General features: G+C 47.5%; 1 protein-coding gene across 2 annotated transcripts in view; it reads right to left on the bottom strand.

Annotated features, from left to right (window-relative positions):
* The window catches only part of LOC140388177 (cilia- and flagella-associated protein 54-like), a 948,449-nt gene that overhangs the window by 817,384 nt on the left and 113,214 nt on the right, over positions 1-17,851 (bottom strand). For both annotated transcript variants that reach the window (XM_072471937.1, XM_072471938.1), the window contains exon 5: positions 1,726-1,854. In XM_072471937.1, coding sequence (XP_072328038.1) covers positions 1,726-1,854 — 129 coding nt within the window. The remainder of the gene's footprint in view (positions 1-1,725; positions 1,855-17,851) is intronic.

The raw sequence follows: 17,851 nt of genomic DNA, 5'->3' as shown, positions 1-17,851 counted from the left end.
TGGCGTCCTGTAGGGGAACCAGCCTAAAAGCATCAGTGATGGCGCCTTTACCGTTCTCCCCGAAGAAATACACCACAAGTCCAGTGGTGGTGGCAACGCTGAAAATTTGGGGGCAGTGGAGACGGCATGAGGGAGTGACGGGTGCCTCGGTGAGGTCCCCGATAAGGAACAACCACAGGTTCGTCCCGGGGAAGATAGATGGGGGATTTAAAGCTTGGCAAAGAGCAGGGATTGTGAAATTGAAGGATTTGTTCCTAGGCGGGACGTTTGCGAGTCTGGGAGCACTGACAGAAAAATATGGGTTGCCACCGGGGAATGCATTTCGATATATGCAACTGAGGGCTTTTGCGAGGCAACAGGTGAGGGAATTTCCGCGGCTCCCGGCGCAAGAGATTCAGGACAGAGTGATTTCGGGGGCATGGGTGGGGAATGGTAGGGTGTCAGATATATACAGAGAAATGAGAGACGAGGGGGAGACGATGGTGGAGGAGCTGAAGGGAAAATGGGAAGAGGAGCTAGGGGAAGAGTTTGAGGAGGGGCTGTGGGCAGATGCCTTAAGTAGGGTAAACTCTTCGTCCTCATGCGCCAGGCTCAGCCTGATACAATTCAAGGTTCTACATAGGGCGCACATGACTGGAGTAGATTTTTTGGAGTGGAGGATAGGTGCGGGAGATGCGCGGGAAGCCCAACGAACCACACCCACATGTTTTGGTCATGCCCGGTACTGCATGGGTTCTGGGTGGGGGTGGCGAATGTGCTTTCAAGGGTGGTGGGGGTCCGGTTCGAGCCAGGCTGGGGGTTGGCGATATTTGGGGTTGCGGATGAGCCGGGAGTGCAGGAGGCGAGAGAGGCTGATGTTTTAGCCTTTGCGTCCCTAGTAGCCCGGCGAAGGATATTACTTATGTGGAAAGAAGCTAAACCCCCAGGCGTGGAGGCCTGGATAAACGACATGGCGGGGTTTATAAAATTGGAGCGGATAAAATACGCACTAAGTGGTTTGGCTCAAGGGTTCACCAGGCGGTGGCAACCGTTCCCCGACTATCTCGCAGAACGATAAGGGAAATGGGAAAGGTAGCAGCAGCAACCCAGGGGGGAGGGGGGGGGGGGGGGGGGAGGGGAGGGCCCATCCGGGCCCTCAGAGGTTTTGTACAGGTGTTTGTATATGAGTTATTTATATTGTTTTTTGTGACTTTATTATTTTGGATATTGGCTAGTTTTTATTTTTGTTGCTGGCAGTTGCCGTCTAGTTAATATATTATTTCTTTAAAAAAACGGTCATCATCATTATTTATATTGTTTTAAAGTTGCAAAAGGGGAAAACTTTGTACTGTCTTTGTTTGACCGAAAAATTTGAATAAAATATATATATTTTTTTAAATTGCAGTTGGACCTCGAGGATGTCATCAGATTCCCATCAGCATCTTTAGAGAAGGACCTCGCTGCCCTCCAGCAGATGTCCCAAAAGAGCTGGTTGATTTGCAATCTATAAGAAGGAGAATCCGTGTGGATAAATCACTGAGCCATTTTAACTACCTGTCACCTGGTTTCCATCAGCCAGGGAGGTTTAAAATCAGCCCTCAAATTCACGCTGAATTCATATCTATTGATAGTATCCTGAATTACTTGAGAAGATGGTCTATTCAGTAGCCTTATTTAACAGACACCATCTCCTTAACTAACCTGCTAAAAGAATTCATCATTAGATCAACTGATAGCTTTTCTTACCTTCATATAGCTAGTGTCACACAGCAAGGTTTTGTCTATTGAAACAGTTGCTGAACGAGCTACTTCTATGCTATCCAGTCCTTTCTCGAGCATTTTACATGCAATATCAAGTTGTTCAGCAGGGTGTTTCTGAAAAGTAAGTACAGTATGTACCAATTACACCTTTGCAGTTCCCTTTGAGAAACATTCATCAATTTTGATACCTAGGATTTTTTTTCCTGAATTTGTACAATTAAACAAAAGAAAATGGTTGAAATCAGCTGCAAGCTTCTTGGGTTTTTCAGATCAAAAACAGAACAAAAATATGCATGATCGGAAAACCTCTGTCGTAATTGAGAAAGTCTAACAAATCAGACAAACTGTGAGGGAGAACTAGGATACTACCTGAAACGGGTTCTGGGATCGCAATGAGCAATTAGTCCATGGCTACTCAGTGCCACACAGTATGTTAAATTTGTGCTGTCTGTTATTTTAAACGATTGCTGCCTGAATCCACACTGTTCACTGGCTGAATGCATCAACAAGGGGGGGGGGGGGGGGGGTTGCTATTGTAGGTGCTTCTTAAAGACAGCCTGCACCTCAGCATTGTGGAGTCGTAAATGTTCTTTGTATTTTTTTATTTAAAGTGCCCAATTCTTAAGAGGCAATTTAGCGTGGCCAATCTACCTACCTTGGGTTGTGGGGGTGAGACCCATGCAGACAGGGAGAGGATGTGCAAACTCTACACGGATAGTGGCCCAGGGCCGGGTTTAAACCTGGGTCCTCGGCACAGTGAGGCAGCAGTGCTACCCACTGCGCCACCTGTAAATGTCCTTTGTAAGCTGGATATGTTCTGTCAAAGGTTGAAGAATGGTTGAATATGCATCTTGTAGATACCCCTCAGGATCTCAAAGATTTTGATAAAGTCCCCTCGTATTCTTCTAAATACTTGTAGATACAAACTTAACCTTTTCCACCTTCCATCATAAGACAATCTGCTAATTCCTGATATTAATCCATTAAACCTCTGAACTGCTTTTAATGTATTTATATCTTTCCTTAAATAAGGAGACCAATACTGTACACAATATTCCAGATGTGGGCAGCCCAGAGGCACAATGGTTAGCACAGCAGCCCCACAACGCCAGGTGCCTGTGTTCGATTCCGACCTCAGGTAATTATCAGGATGGAGTTTGCACTTTCTCCCTGTGTCTGCATTGGTTTTCTCCGGGTGCTCCGGTTTCCTCCCGCAGTCCAAAGATGTGCAGGTTAGGTGGATTGGCCATGCTAAATTAGGGTGGAGTTTCAGGAATAGGGTGGCGGATTGGGCCTAGGTAGGGTGGTCTTTTGATGGGTCAGTGTAGACTCGATGGGCTGAATGGCCTCCTTCTGCACTGTAGGAATTCTATGATGCTAAGATCTATGTGGTTCAAGAAGGCAGCTTACCTTTTCAAGGGCAACTAGGGATGGGCAATAAATGTTGGCCTACCCTGCAATGCTCACATCCCGTAAATGAATGAAAAAAGGTATCACCAATGCCCTGTTCAACTGAAGCATAACCTACCTAATTTTGTAATCAATTCCCCTTACAATAAACAATTCCCCTCACAATAAACAACAGTGTTCTATTAGATTTTGTACCTGTATTCTAACCTTTTGTGATCCCTGTGTTAGGACACCCAGATTGTCTTAGATGTCAGAGCTCTGCAATCTTTCATCATTTAGGTAAAATGCTTCTTTTGTATTCTTCCTGCCAAAATGGGGAATTTTACATTTGCTCACATTATACTCCATTGCCAGATTGTTGTCCCCTCACTTAATCTATTGATGTCCCTTTGTAGTCTCCCTATAACCTCTTCACAATTTACTTTCCTACTTATCTTTGTCTCATTCGCAAATTTAGCAACTACACCTTCAGTTCCTTCATCCAAGTTACTTATATAAATTGTAAAAGGTTGAGGCCCCAGCGCTGATCCCTGTGGCACACCACTTGTTACATCCCGCCAACCTGAAAAAGACCCATTTATGGCAATTCTGTTTCCGGTTAGATAGAATCAAAGAATTTACAAAAGGAGGCCATTTGGCCCATCAAGTCTGCACCGGTTCTGGAAAGAGCACCCTACTTAAGCCCACACCGTCACCCTATCCCCGTAACCCAGTAACCCCACCTTACCTTTTTTGGACACTAAGGGCAATTCATCATGGCCAATCCACCTAACCTGCATATCCTAGGACTGTGGGAGGAAACCGGAGCACCCGGAGGAAATCCACGCAGACACGGGGAGAACGTGCAGACTCCGCACAGACAGTGACCCAAGCCGGGAAGCGAATCTGGGACCCTGGAGCTGTGAAGCAACTGTGCTAACCACTGTGCTGCCATGCTGCCCAGTCAATCTTGTATCCATGCGAAAATGTTACGCTCCACACCATGTCTTATTTTTTGCAATAACCTTTGGTGTGGCACTTTATCAAATACTTCTGGAATCTAAGTACAGTGAATCCACTGGTAAATCGTACCTTTTTGACAAGCTCCCATTATCTTTTATTTTATACTTTGCCCTACCATGTAGTTACAATTAGGAGGCCGGTACACCACTCCCACATGTGACTTCTTGCCTTTATCATTTCTCATCTCAACCCAAACTGCTTCTACCTCCTGGTCTCCTGAACTTAGATCATCCCACTCTGATACATTCATTAACTGACGGAGCCACCCCTACAGCTTTTCTTAACTTCCAGTTCTTCCTCAATGTCACATAACCTTTAAGATTCAGGTCCAAATCTGTGTCATCCTGTACCTATGTATCTGTAACAACTATCAGATCGTAACTATTAATTTCTATTTGCGCTATCACTTTTTTTTTCAGTATGTACTTCCATTATTTTTCCAACATCTAGTCTTACCTGCTGATTTTCGATTTGTACTCTCTGTCCCTCCCTGCCTCAGTCTGTTTATCAATTCCCAAATTAGTGCCTTCCTCTCTTACCTGGTCTCTGCTCTTTGGAATACATCATCATCCCCAAATGGATCCTTTGCCACCACTATTCAGTTTAAAACTCTCCCTACTTCCCTAGTTATGCAGCTCGCTTGGACATTAGCACCAGCCCAGTTCAGGTATAGACCATTCCAACGGTACAGATCACAATTTCTAGAGTACTAGTGCCAGTGCCTCACAAACCAGAACCTACTTCACCCACACCAGTCTCTGAGTCACGCATTCAAGAATCATAGAATCCCTACAGTGAAGAAGGAGGCTATTCGGGCCATCGAGTCTTCACCTGCCCTCTGAAAGAGCCCCCCCACCTAGGCTCACTCCCTTACCCTAGCCCATAACCCCACCTAACCTTTAGAACAGTAAGGGGCAATTTAGCATCGCAATCCACCTAATCTGCACATCTTTGGACTCTGGGAGGGAACCAGTGGACCTGGAGGAAACCCATGCATATAAAAGAAGAAAGTGCCAACTCCACATAGTGTCATGTGAGAGTACCTTTAAGAAATGGAGCTGCTCATGTTACTGGAGTGATGTCAGAGTGTGGGTGGAGCTGAGCTCTACTTCTGCTTTTTAGTTTCAGTTTGAGAAAAGCTTGGGTGTGTCTGTGTTTTTCAGTGAGCTGCATCTGAAGTTTAAACAAAGAGCTGTACAGTTGACCTCTGCCATCCAAAGCCTATCTATGGATCACTTGGTGAACTCAGAATTGTAAAAGGTCTCAGTATTGAATGTAAACCTAATGTGCTCCTGTTTGAAGGTTTGTTAGTCTTTTGGATGTTAAAAGGACAGCTTTCAGAGTTACTTAGTGTTGTAGTCTTTGGATTAATGGTTGCTTAGATGTTCACTGTTTGTTTTAAAAAAGTTAACTTGCGTTCATAGAATAAACATTGTTTTGTTTTAAAGAAATACTTGTCCATTTTCTGCTGTACCACACCTGTAGAGTGGGCCGTGTGCTCCCCATACCACAATCTATTAAAAGTTGTGGTCAGGTGAACTCCATGATACACTTTGGGGTTCTCTAAACCCTGACCCATAACAATAGATAGTTACCAGAGGCCGGAATTGAACATAGGTCCCTGGTGCTGTGCTAACCACTGTGCCAGTGCGCCACATTCATTTCTCTAATCTTATTTGCCCCATGCCAATCTGCACGGGGCTCAGGTCATAATCCAGAAATTATTACCTTTGTGCTTCTTAATTTGATGCTTAGCATCTCATATTTGTCCTATGTCCCGTACCAGCCTCCCCGAACAGGCGCCGGAATGTGGCGACGAGGGGATTTTCACAGTAATGTCATTTGAAGCTTACTTGTGACAACAAGCGATTTTCATTTTTTTTTCATTTCATTGGTACCTGCGTAGACCATGACCGAGGGGCTTACCATTGACCGGAAATTGAACTGGACCAGCCATTTAAATACTGTGGCAATAAGAACAGGTCAGAGGCTGGAAGTTCTGTGGGGAGTAACTCACCTCCTGACTTCTCAAAGCCCGTCCACCATCTACAGGGCATAAGTCAGGAGTATAATCATTTCATGGGATGAGTGCAGCTCCCACTCAAGAAGCTCAACATGACCTAGGACAAGCAGCCAGCCAATCCATCACTTAAACATTCACTCCCTTCATTGATGACACACAGTGACAGCACTGTGTAGCATCTACAAGATGCACTGCAGCAATTTACCAAAGCTCCTTTGGTAGCACCTTCCAACCCCACAACCTCTACCACTAAGAAGGACGAGGGTAGCAGATGCACGGGAACACCACCATCTGCAAGTTCTGCTTCAAGCTGCATACCATTCTGAATTGGAAATATATCACCGTTCCTTCACTGCAGCTGGGCTCAAATCATGGATCCCCTCCCTAACAGCACTGTGGATGTACCTACGACAGATGGGCTGCAGCAGTTGAACAAACCAACTCACCAACACCATCTCAAGGCCTATTAAGGATGGGAAATAAATGCTTGCCTAGCCAGCGACATCCACATTTTGCAAAATAATTTTAAAAATAAAGTCACACTAAAGAATACTGCATGCAGTTCTGGTCCCCATTTAATAAAGAAGGATATGGAGGCACTGGGGAAGTTGCAGGGAAGATTTACAGAGGACATTACCAGAAATGCGTGGGTATTGTCAGAAAAACAATGGTAGTTTTAAATAGATTCATATTTGTATTGGTAAATATTCAAAATAAGGTATAGGGCGGGATTCTCCACTCCCACGCCGAAGTGGCCGCGCCATCGTGAACGCCGTCGAGGTTCACGACGGCGCGGAACGGCCCCGACTGATTCAGGCCCTGACAATGGGCCAGGATCGGGGCCGCGTCATCTACACGCGCCAGGCCTTGTCGCCCGCGTAAAAGCGGCGCCGCATAGATGACGCGGCCGGCGCTGCATAACGAGTGTCAACCGCGCATGCGTGGTTGCCGTCCTCTCTAAGTCCGCCCCGCAAGAAGATGGGTGACGGATCTTGCGGGGCCGCGGAAGGAAGGAGGTCCTCCTTCAGAGAGGACGGCCCGACGATCGGTGGGCACCGATCGCGGGCCACCCCACATTCCAGGTAAAGCCCGGTGCAGGATCCCCCCTCGCCGCCCCCCCCCCCCCCCCCCAGCGTTCACGCACCGCCCACGACTGCAGCGACCAGGTGTGGACGGCGCCGGGGGGAACCCGCCGTTTTGGCCTGGCCGTTCGGCCCATCCGGGCCTCAGAATAGCGGGGGTGCCGGAGAATCGCCGTTTTGGGTGTCTCCGGCGATTCTCCGGCCTGCGACCCGCGAAACTCGACCGGGCCTTCCCGCCGCTTGGGAGAATCGCGGGAGGGCGTCGGACCGGCGTCCCCGGAAATTTTGGCGGCCCAGGCAATTCTCCCAACCGGCGTGGGAGTGGAGAATCGCGCCCTCAGTTTAAGTGTGTTTAATTTGATGTTTCTGTGCCTGGAAGGGTAAACCTATAGCATTATTACGAGAGAAGATTTTCAAACATAGTCGAGTTTGGAAACTCTCATGTTACTATCATCTTGGGGGGGTTCTGAGTGGAAAACCACAGTCACTAACTTGGGTTCAGAGTGGAGTGTGTGTATTTGATTACAGTCATCTTGTGTGTGCTTAAAGGGACTTTGTGTTAATGAGGCGATTGTAACTGAAGATGTACTTTGTAATCCATGGTAATCCTAAAATTTGTGTAGAATTGTTAAAATAAAGGGGGAGTAAAGGAGTATTGTATTATAATCCAAATTATTCATGTTTAATAAATGTTTTTTTGTTGTTGAAACTAATTAGTTGTCCTGTAACTCTGTTCTTCCATGTTTTGTGCAAAGAAAAGTAAACGTTATGGGCCGGGATTCTCCGACCCTGCGGCAGATCGGAGAATCCCCGGGGGGGACGCGAGAATCGCGCTCCGACGCCGGCTTCCCAATTCTCCCCCGCCGATTCTCGGGCGTCCGCGGGATTCACGCCGCTCCGGTCGGGGGCCGTTGAAAGCACCCCCCTCCCCTCCCGTCGCTTCTCCGGACCCCGACGGCCAAGTGCCTGCCGAATTAGGCCGGGACCTGCCTGCGTGGGTTACTCGGGTCCCACACGGCGGGACATGGAAGGTGTGTGCGTGGGGGCCGTCCTGGAGGGGGGGGGCGGGGGGGATCCGACCCTGGGGAGTCCCCCACAGTGGCTTGACCCACGATCTGGGGCTACCGATCGTTGGGCGGGCTGGTTCCGTGGGGGCCTATGTTCCTCAATGCCGGGTGTGGTAGTATGTATTGGGGGTCATGTGGGACTGGAAGCCCTAATGTCATTGGCTGACAGATCCCGGGTCCTGGTTGGCCGTTGACCTCAAGCTCCGCCCTGAAGGCGAAGTATAAGAAGCCGGAGTCTTCCCCCGCAGGCCAGTTTACTATCGAGCTGCGGGGGAACAGACACGCTTAATAAAGCCTCATCGACTTCACTCTATTCGTCTCACGGAGTCTTTGTGCGCTACACCGGGCCCCTGTAGGGCTCCGCCATGTTGCCGTTGGCCGGCGCGGAGAAGGGAATCCCCGCGCATGCGCGGAATCACGCCGGCCATTCCACGCCAGCTGGAGCTGCGGGGACCACTCCGGCGCCGACCTCGCCCCCTAGGAAGGGGAACGTTCCCCATTATCGGGGACCGTTGATGCCGGAGTGGTTGGCACCGTTTTTCACGCCGGCGTGGGGACACAGCCCCATTATTGGAGAATCCCGCCCATGGTCTTTTGAGCCAGGATTCCATTCTGGGACCTTTCTGTCCAGTTATAACATCAACTGGGATCATAACCCGATACACATCGGGAAAGGGCTAACATGCTTGGTCTGTTTTCTCTTGAGAACAGAAGGTTCAGGGGTAACCAAACAGAGGTACTTAATATTATAAAAATGTTGATGGAGTAGAGACAGAGAGAATGTTTCCTCGTGTGGGAAAGAGCATATCTGGAGGCTACCTGTAGAAGCCAGGTATTTCGAATACAACTAGTATAGGTAAAAGATAGCTGTTTAAGTACTCATTTTAAAAATGAGAATTTCAGCACACATAAATTCAGAACTTCAATATGATACATGAAACAGCATAAAATTCCATTATAAGATTATAACAGCACAGTTGCAAGACAATTTGACACTGCTTGTGCTAATTGTCAAGGACAAGGACTGAGTTCCATGGCAACGAGGTGGCAAGAGTCCAATGCAGTTTATAAGAGCATTGAATCATATATATTTTACTCAATCTTTCTCGATATGAAGTCTCAATTGTTACATTAGCCAAGCCAGCTTACAACCAGTCTATTGCTGGTAAAGATTAGCAGAATATCACATTCCATAACATGTAGACATGAAACAATTAAAAAGTTGATGTTGCACATTGAAGATGGACGGCTTGCCATCAAATCAAATGTGTTTGAGTCTAACCCAAACCAATTAGGATTATATTGGGGTGTGATTAGATGACTTCAGACAGATATGAAAGTGTATAACTGAAAAGTTTCCGCCCGCCATTTTAGAGATGTCTTTTGGGGGTTCTGTCAGTCTGTTAGTCTACTTTTGACTTTGAGTTTAGCTGAAGATTAGCTCTCTCTCTCTTTTCATGTTTCATTGCCAGACTTTGACCGTTTAAAAGTTACTTTCGAGCTGTCTGCCTAAGCAAAAAAGATAATGTCTGTAATTCTCTGAAAGCTTCGAATTGTCTACGAATTGCCTTTTAAATTACTTTCAAATTGTAATCAAGCAACTACAAATAAAACAATTATTTTTGGCACCCGAGAAGTTTTAACTGCAAATTTCTGCTGAGTCCCAGTATTCGCAAAGTGCTACTGGTAACCGTATAGTGGAAATGATATAAATTCCTTCAACTTTACACAGTCGAATAATACAAAGAATCGAACAACTTGGCATAGTCCAAAAATAGTACAAATCTTACAACTTGTCGTATTGCGCCAGGACTTTGATTCATCAACTAAGCTTCCCCCAAACTTGGCGTAGTTCGACAGGTTAAGATCCCATAAATTACAGATTCCTACACTACCTCAGGGAGTGGTTGAAGTAAATTGTATAGATGTAGTTAAGGCCATTTTATAAAACCATTTAAAGGAGGAGGAGGGAACAGAAGGTTATGATGATAAAGTTAGATATGAAAAGTGCAACATTATCACCAGCATAGCGTGGTTGGGATGAATGGCCTGTTTCTGTGCCATATATTTTCTGTACCTTAACATTTGTCATTGGGAAATGCTGAAATCCATGATTTAAAAAAAAAATTTAGAGTACCCAATAAATGTTTTCCAATTACGGGCAATTTAACGTGGCCAATTCACCTACCCTGCACATCTTTGGGTTGTGGGGGCGAAACCCACGTAAACACGTCTACACGGACAGTGACCCAGAGATCGAACCTGGGATCTCGGCGCCATGAGGCAGCAGCGCTAACCACTGCGCCACCGTGCTGCCCTTGAAATCCATGATTAAGGATGTTGTAGTCAGCATTTAGGAAATTCTAATTCAATCAGGCAGAGCCAACATGGTTTTATGAAAGGGAAATCAAGTTTGACAAATTTATTATAATTCTTTGAGGATGTAACAAGTAGAGTGGATAAAGAGAAATCAGTACATTCGTACATTTGGATTTGTTGCCCATCCCTAATTGCCCTCAAGAGAAAAGGAAAGAGTCAACCACATTGCAGGGGTCTGGAGTAACATATAGACCCAACTGAATTAGGAGAACAGATTTCCTTCCCAAAAGAACATTCGTGACCTCGATAAGTATTCATAACAATTGATTTAGTTTCATGGTGACCATCACTTTTACTTGAGTCTCTGGATTATTTGTCCACTGACATTACCACTACACCTCCCCCTCAATTTGAAACATAAGATTCTGAGGGAGCTTGATGCTGAGAGGATGTTTCCCCTCGTGGGGGATTCTAGAATGAGAGAGCACAATTTAAAAATAAGGAGTCTCTCATTTAAGACAAGCGAGCCAAGGGTTATGGGAGACCGACAAGAAGGTTGACTTAAAGCTACAATCAGATCAGCTATGGCCTTTTTGAATGGCAAACTAGGTTCAAAGGGCTGACTGGCGTACTGTTATTTCTTACAATTTTAGGTTGACAAAGCAGCACCAGGAGCAGCAACAATGCCAACAATAGTTGCCTTCTCCACGGCCACATCCACTTAGTAGGGCAGCAAGGGTTGACACAGAGTTCCAGTTGAAAGGAAGAAATACCCCCCCAGCATAGACAGAGGACCAGCGTCCTCAACATGATGGAGAAACAGTGCCTCAGACTTTCATGACAAGTCATCGCTGAGATCTGCAGCCGAGTGCAACAACACCTTCTTCCAAGAAGGCGATGTGATACATATTGTGAGTGACTATCAAGGTCACCACATTCCTGAATTTCTTTGCCTCAGCCTCCTGACAGGAATCTGCTGAAAACACCTCCAGGATATGATATTCTGCTACACACAAATGACGAATGCCACAATGCCAAGGTCACCACTTCTGTCTCTCATGACAGTGATGAGACCAATCAGACACAGGTAACTTTTGCAACTGCTGCAGTGGCTGGATTACCACAGGTACAGAAAGCCTTGACTGCATACATGTGGCATTCATCAATCAGGAGGGAATCCATGCCCTCTATGTTCAGCTCAAATATGACTACCAGAATATTATCATGAATGTCTATGTAAGGACCTCCGGTGGTGGCCATGGAGTGAACGGTTGCACATTTAGCAGCTCTCGCCTCTAGTGGTCTTTTAATGGCTTTTAAGCTGGATTTTCATGGGAATTTCTCAACATAAGTTGATAAAAGTGAGAGGACAAGGAGACGACCCCCAATTTATGGAATCGCACCCAAAAAATAGTCGGTAAAGAAGAAATCAAAAGATGGATGGAAACAAAACTCAGAAAACAGCGGGTTCAATGACAACGAGGCAAAGTTCGGCCGCGTCTGCCCAATTGACGATGGACCAGTTGGTCAAATACTTGGATGGGAAGTTCGCCCAGCATCACAAGGAGTGTGCTGAGGACCTGATCCAGGTGGTGGCCTCGATTAAGGGGGTGGTTGACCGGGTGGAGGAGAAAGTGAAGACTCAGGGACAGGAGATTCAAAAGCTGCAGGAGCAGGCGACAGAACGAGAGGAGGAGTCCACAGCGATGGCAATGGAAATTGGTATTCTACAGGAGCGGAAGAAGCGGCTGTTGGAGAAGGTGGAAGACGTGGAATATCGTTCTCGCAGGCAGTATATCCAGATCGTCGGTCTGCCAGAGGGAAAGGAGGGATCAGATGTTGGTGCATATGTGGGGAAGATGTTGGAGAAGCTGATGGGGGAAGGTTCATTCCTCAAGACGTTGGAGGTGGACCGGGCCCATAGGGCTCTTATGCACAAGCCCCAGGGTCGTGAGCCCCCCGAGGGCGATTGTGGTACGGCTGAATAGGTTCCTGGATAAGGAACGTATTATGAAGTGGGCTAGGCAGACAAAACGGTGCACCTGGGAAGAGTCAGAGATCCGGGTGTATCAGGATTGGGGAGCAGAGCTTGCAAAGAGGAGGGCAAGTTTTAATAAAGTCAAGGCGGCCCTGTATGGGAAAGACATAAAATTTGGACTGCTCTACCCGACCCGTCTCTGAGTGACCTACGAGAACCGGGAGATATACTTTGGCTCGCCAGAACCATAGAATTTACAGTGCAGAAGGAGGCCATTCGGTCCATTGGAAGAGGTGGAGGTCTTTAAGAAGAGCAAGAACTTGATGGATGCACAAGGACTTTAAAACCTAAACTGTGGTGGACTGAGTTTTTTTATAAGAAAGGGTGGGGAGGGGGGGGTGGGGGGAGAAAAAAAGTTTTGTGCGGTTCTTTCCTTCTCTGTCTGGAAAAATCTCAATCTTTCAATTCTGGAATTTAAGTTGCGACTTTCGGGAGGAGAAAGCCTTTTTCTGCTTGATTTGATTTTGATATGTTGTTGCATGTGCCGAATTGCAGTGAAAAGAGTTTTGAGTTGCGATGTTTTTTTCTCTGGAAAAAAGGATGGTTGAGTTTCTGCATGTATAATTTTTTTTCCCAACCCAGTTTGATGTCTCTTCTATTGTTGTGGTTCTGTTTGAAGATGATGGGATAGATAAGATTCTGTTAAGGGAGGGCCTCTGCACCTGGGCCTTGGGGGATTGTTTGTTTGCGTTCTGTGTTTGATGTCATTGTGTTGACAACTTATGTTAAATAGGAGGGAGGACATCCGGCAAGTGGTAGGATGCTAGGCTCCAGGTGCGAGAGCTGCCAAGCTAGTTGGATAGCTAGTTAACGGGAGCAAAGTGGGGGGAGAGCTGAGGAGATATGGAGTGGGGGGGGGGGACTGCTGACGAGTAAGAGACTTTTGGGGGATTGGAGATGCAGAGCAGAGGGTGGTAGCTGCCAAGGGGCGGACCAAGGCAGGTGCGGGGCATGGGCTAAAGGCTGGCCTAGGAAAGGTCATGGCTGAGCGACAGGGAAGGCGAGAACCCCCCCGACCAGACTGGTTACGTGGAATGTTCGTGGACTGAATGGGCCGGTCAAAAGGGCCCGTGTGTTCGCACACCTGAGACTGTTAAAAGCGGATGTGGCCATGCTACAGGAGACGCACTTGAAGCTGGGAGACCAATTCAGATAGAAGAAGGGATGGATCAGACAGGGATCATTCGGGGCTGGACTTTAAAACAAAGGGGGTGGCCATCCTGATTAACAAGAGGGTGGCATTTGAGGTGGGGAGGATAGAGGCAGACCCGGGGGGTAGATTTATGATGGTCAGTGGGAAGCTCGAGGGAATAGCAGCGGTGCTGGTAAATATATATGCCCAAAACTGGGATGATGTCGCATTTGTTAGGCAGATGCTGGGAAAGATCCCTGACCTGGACTCACATCGGCTGGTTATGGGGGGTGATTTCAACACAGTCCTGGATATGAGATTGGACCGGTCAAGTTCTCGGTCAGGGAAAGTATCAGCAATGGCGAAGGAATTGTGGGGGTTCATGGAGCGCATGGGAGGGGTGAATCCGTGGAGATTTGGGAGGCCAAGGAGCAAGGAATATTCATTTAACTCCATGTGCAGAAGGTATACTCCAGAATAGATTTCTTTGTACTCAATAAAACACTGTTAGCGGGGGTGGAGGACACTAAGTACTCAGCAAATGGGCCACATACAGGCAAGCACGGGAAAGTCTCAGCGCCCACAGTGGAGATTAGATGCTGGGCTGCTAGCGGACGATAAGATCTGTGAGTAAGTGAGGGAGGCCAATATAAAAAACGATACGGGAAAGACTGCGGCAGGAGTGGTTTGGGAGGCATTGAAGGCAGTTATCAGAGGGGAATTTATTTCGATTCAAACTCAGAGGGGGAAAACTGAGCAGGCGGAGCGGGACAGATTGGTAGGAGAATTCTTACAGGTGGATAGGAGGTATGCAGAGTCTGCGAATGAGGAGCTTTTGAGGGAGCGTCAGAGACTCCAAATGGAATTTGGGCTCCTTTCTACAGGTAAGGCGGAGGGACAGTTGAGGAGGGCAAAAGGGGTAATTTATGAATATGGGGAGAAAGCTAGGCAGATGATGGCACATCAGCTGAGGAAGCAGGCGGCGGCGAGAGAAATAGGGAAAATAAAGGATATGAGGGGGAAGGTAGTGATAGACCCGGGGGCGGTTAATGACGTGTTCCGTGAATTTTATAGACGGCTATATGAGTCGGAATCTCCAGTCGTGAAGGCGGGTATGAATCAATTCCTAGAGAGGCTAGAGTTCCCGAAGGTAGATGACGAGCTGGTGGAAGACCTGAGGGGCCCAATTTGGCTGGGGGAGGTGATAGACGGATTGGGGGCAATGCAATCGGGAAGGCCCCAGGACCTGATGGATTCCCAGTGGAATTTTATAAGAGGTTCTCTGGGTTACTGGGGCCGCTCCTGGTTAAGGCTTTTAACGAGTCTCGGGAGCTGGGTGTGCTCCCCCCAACGCTACCACAGGCATCAATTTCTCTCATCTTGAAACGAGATAAGGACCCGGAGAACTGTGGATCGTACAGGCCAATTTCCCTGCTGAACATTGATACTAAATTGTTGGCAAAGATCTTTGCCACTCAAATAGAGGATTGCGTCCCGGAAGGTAATCGAGGAGGATCAGGCAGGATTTGTGAAGGGCAGGCACCTGATGTCCAATATTAGACGGCTTCTTAATGTTATAATTATGCCAGCGGAGGGGCGCGATGTTGAGGTGGTAATAGCCATGGACACGGAGAAGGCTTTCGACCGGGTGGAGTGGAAGTACCTATGGGACATTTTAGGCAGGTTTGGGTTCGGACGGGGATTTGTGGATTGGGTCTGGCTGTTATATCAGGTCTCGGTGGCAAATGTAAGAACCAACCGAGTCCAGTCAGAGTATTTTAGTGTCTGCAGGGGGACAAGATAGGGATGACCGCTCTCCCCATTTACGTTTGCCTTGGCCATAGAGCCCTTGGCAATGGCCCTTAGATCATCAATTGCCTGGCGGGAGATAGTGAGAGGGGGGGGTGGGGGGGTGGGGGGGGGGGGGGGGGGGGGGGTGGGGTGGTGGAGCACAGAGTGTCTCTATATGCGGACGATTTGTTGCTCTATGTCACAGACCCGGTGGGGGGATGGCCGAAATCATGGAGATACTAGGAGAATTTGGACGGTTTTCAGGTTACAAGTTAAATATAGGAAAGAGCAAGATGTTTGTGATCCAGGCACGGGGGCAGGAAAGGAGGCTGAGGGAGTTGCCGTTCAGAGTGGTTGAGAGGAGTTTTAGATATCTGGGGATTCAAGTGGCTAAGGATTGGAGGCAGCTTCATAAGTTAAATCAAAGCGGTGGATCAAATGAAAAGGGATTTTCGCAGATGGGGCATGCTCCCGCTGACGCTGGCGGGGAGGGTCCAGACGGTAAATATGACGGCCCTTCCGAGACTGCTCTTCTTTTTTCAATGTCTTCCGATTTTTATCCCAAAGGCTTTTTTCAGGAAAATTAACGCGGTGATATCGGGTTTTGTATGGGCGGGTAAAACTCAGAGTAAAGAAGGCACTCCTGGAACGGGGTCGCGGAGAGGGGGGCTTGGCCCTCCCGGGCTTTATTAACTATTACTGGGCAGCCAACATATCGATGGTCAGGAAGGGTGTAGTGGGGGAGGGGTCAGTGTGGGAGTGAGCGGATGTGGCATGCTGTAAGGGTATGGGTTCGGAGGCTTTATTGACGGCGCCCCTGCCGTTTTCGCCGGCTCGGTATCTACGAGCCCTGTGGTGGTGGCAGCCCATAGGGTGTGGGGGCAATGGAGGCAACACATGAGATTGGAGGGGGTGTCAGTGTGGTCACCGATTTGTAACAATCACCAGTTTGCCCTGGGGGGACTGGATTGGGGCTATAGGGGATGGCGGCGGGCAGGGATTCAAAGATTTGGGCACCTATTCAATCAGGAGGGTTTCCCTACCTTGGAAGCACTAGAGGAGCGTTTGAGTTGCCGGGCGGGAACGGGTTTCGGTACCTCCAGGTTCCTGGCTTCCCTCACCTCCCCGAGGGGGGTTACAAGATAAGGTGATGTCAAAAACAGAGGTTGGAGAGGGGAAGGTCTCGTAGATATACAAGGAGTTGATGGAGTGGGAAGGGGCCCCCATCAGGGAGGTGAAGAGGAGCTGGGTGAGGGGATAGAATTCGAGCTGTGGGAAAAAGCCCAGAAGAGAGTCAATTCAGCCTCGTTGTGTGCCAGACTTAGCTTGATCCAGTTCAAGGTGGTCCACAGGGCCCACATGACTATAGCCCGGATGAGCAGGTTCTTTGAGGAGGTGGAGGACAGATGTGGGCGGTATGGGGGTAGCCCGGCAAACTATGTACATATTAAATTCGCTTTGAGAGGATCAATTCAAGGGTTCACCCTGAGATGGCAGCCGTTCATAGACTACTTCAAGGAGAATTGAACGTCAGCAGTACCGAGGGGGGCACAGGAGGCATGGCAATGTTACAACAGGACAGAGAATATAGTTTACGGGTAGCTAGGGAATAGTGCGGGGAGAGTAGGGGGCGTTGTTCTGTAGGTTGCTTTTATTTTTCTTTCTTTAACATTTCTTGAACAACACACGTAATGTGTTAAACTGTGAAAATTACAAATGCTTCAATAAAATATTTTCTAAAAAAACAATGAATGTCAATGCAAGAAATCCTAGCAAGTGCCATGAAATCTCCATTCTGCAACGGTCACAGCTCCCAAATGTGTCCATTCCCCCACAGAGTGAAAACAGATGCCTCCTCAGAGACAAGAGCTACCCTCAGAGGCCTTGGCTAATGATCACTGTGAGAAGCCCAGCCACTAATGCAGAGGCGAGGTACAACAAGAACCAAATAACCACAAGAATGTTTACTAAGCAGTGCAAGTAAGTAAATTACAATAAATTTCTACGTTAAGACTCTGGGGCGGAACTTGAATTCACTCTTGTAATTCAGACGAGATTACTACTGAGGCACAGTTGAGAATAAAAACATTGGAACCCATATATTAGACACATATTAAGGTTTAACGTTTGCACTTTGAGTTGTACATTAAGTGCAATGGATGCAGTATCAATTTACACAGCTATGCTTTGACAGCTGTGTTAGCCAAATAGCACAAATCATTTTCTATTACCCTTGGAGTCAATTGC

This window comes from Scyliorhinus torazame, chromosome 13, assembly GCF_047496885.1.
Source record: "Scyliorhinus torazame isolate Kashiwa2021f chromosome 13, sScyTor2.1, whole genome shotgun sequence".
NCBI lineage: Eukaryota > Metazoa > Chordata > Chondrichthyes > Carcharhiniformes > Scyliorhinidae > Scyliorhinus > Scyliorhinus torazame.
The sequence above is the reverse complement of the archived record's forward strand: the minus strand, read 5'-3'. Positions and strand labels throughout refer to the sequence as shown.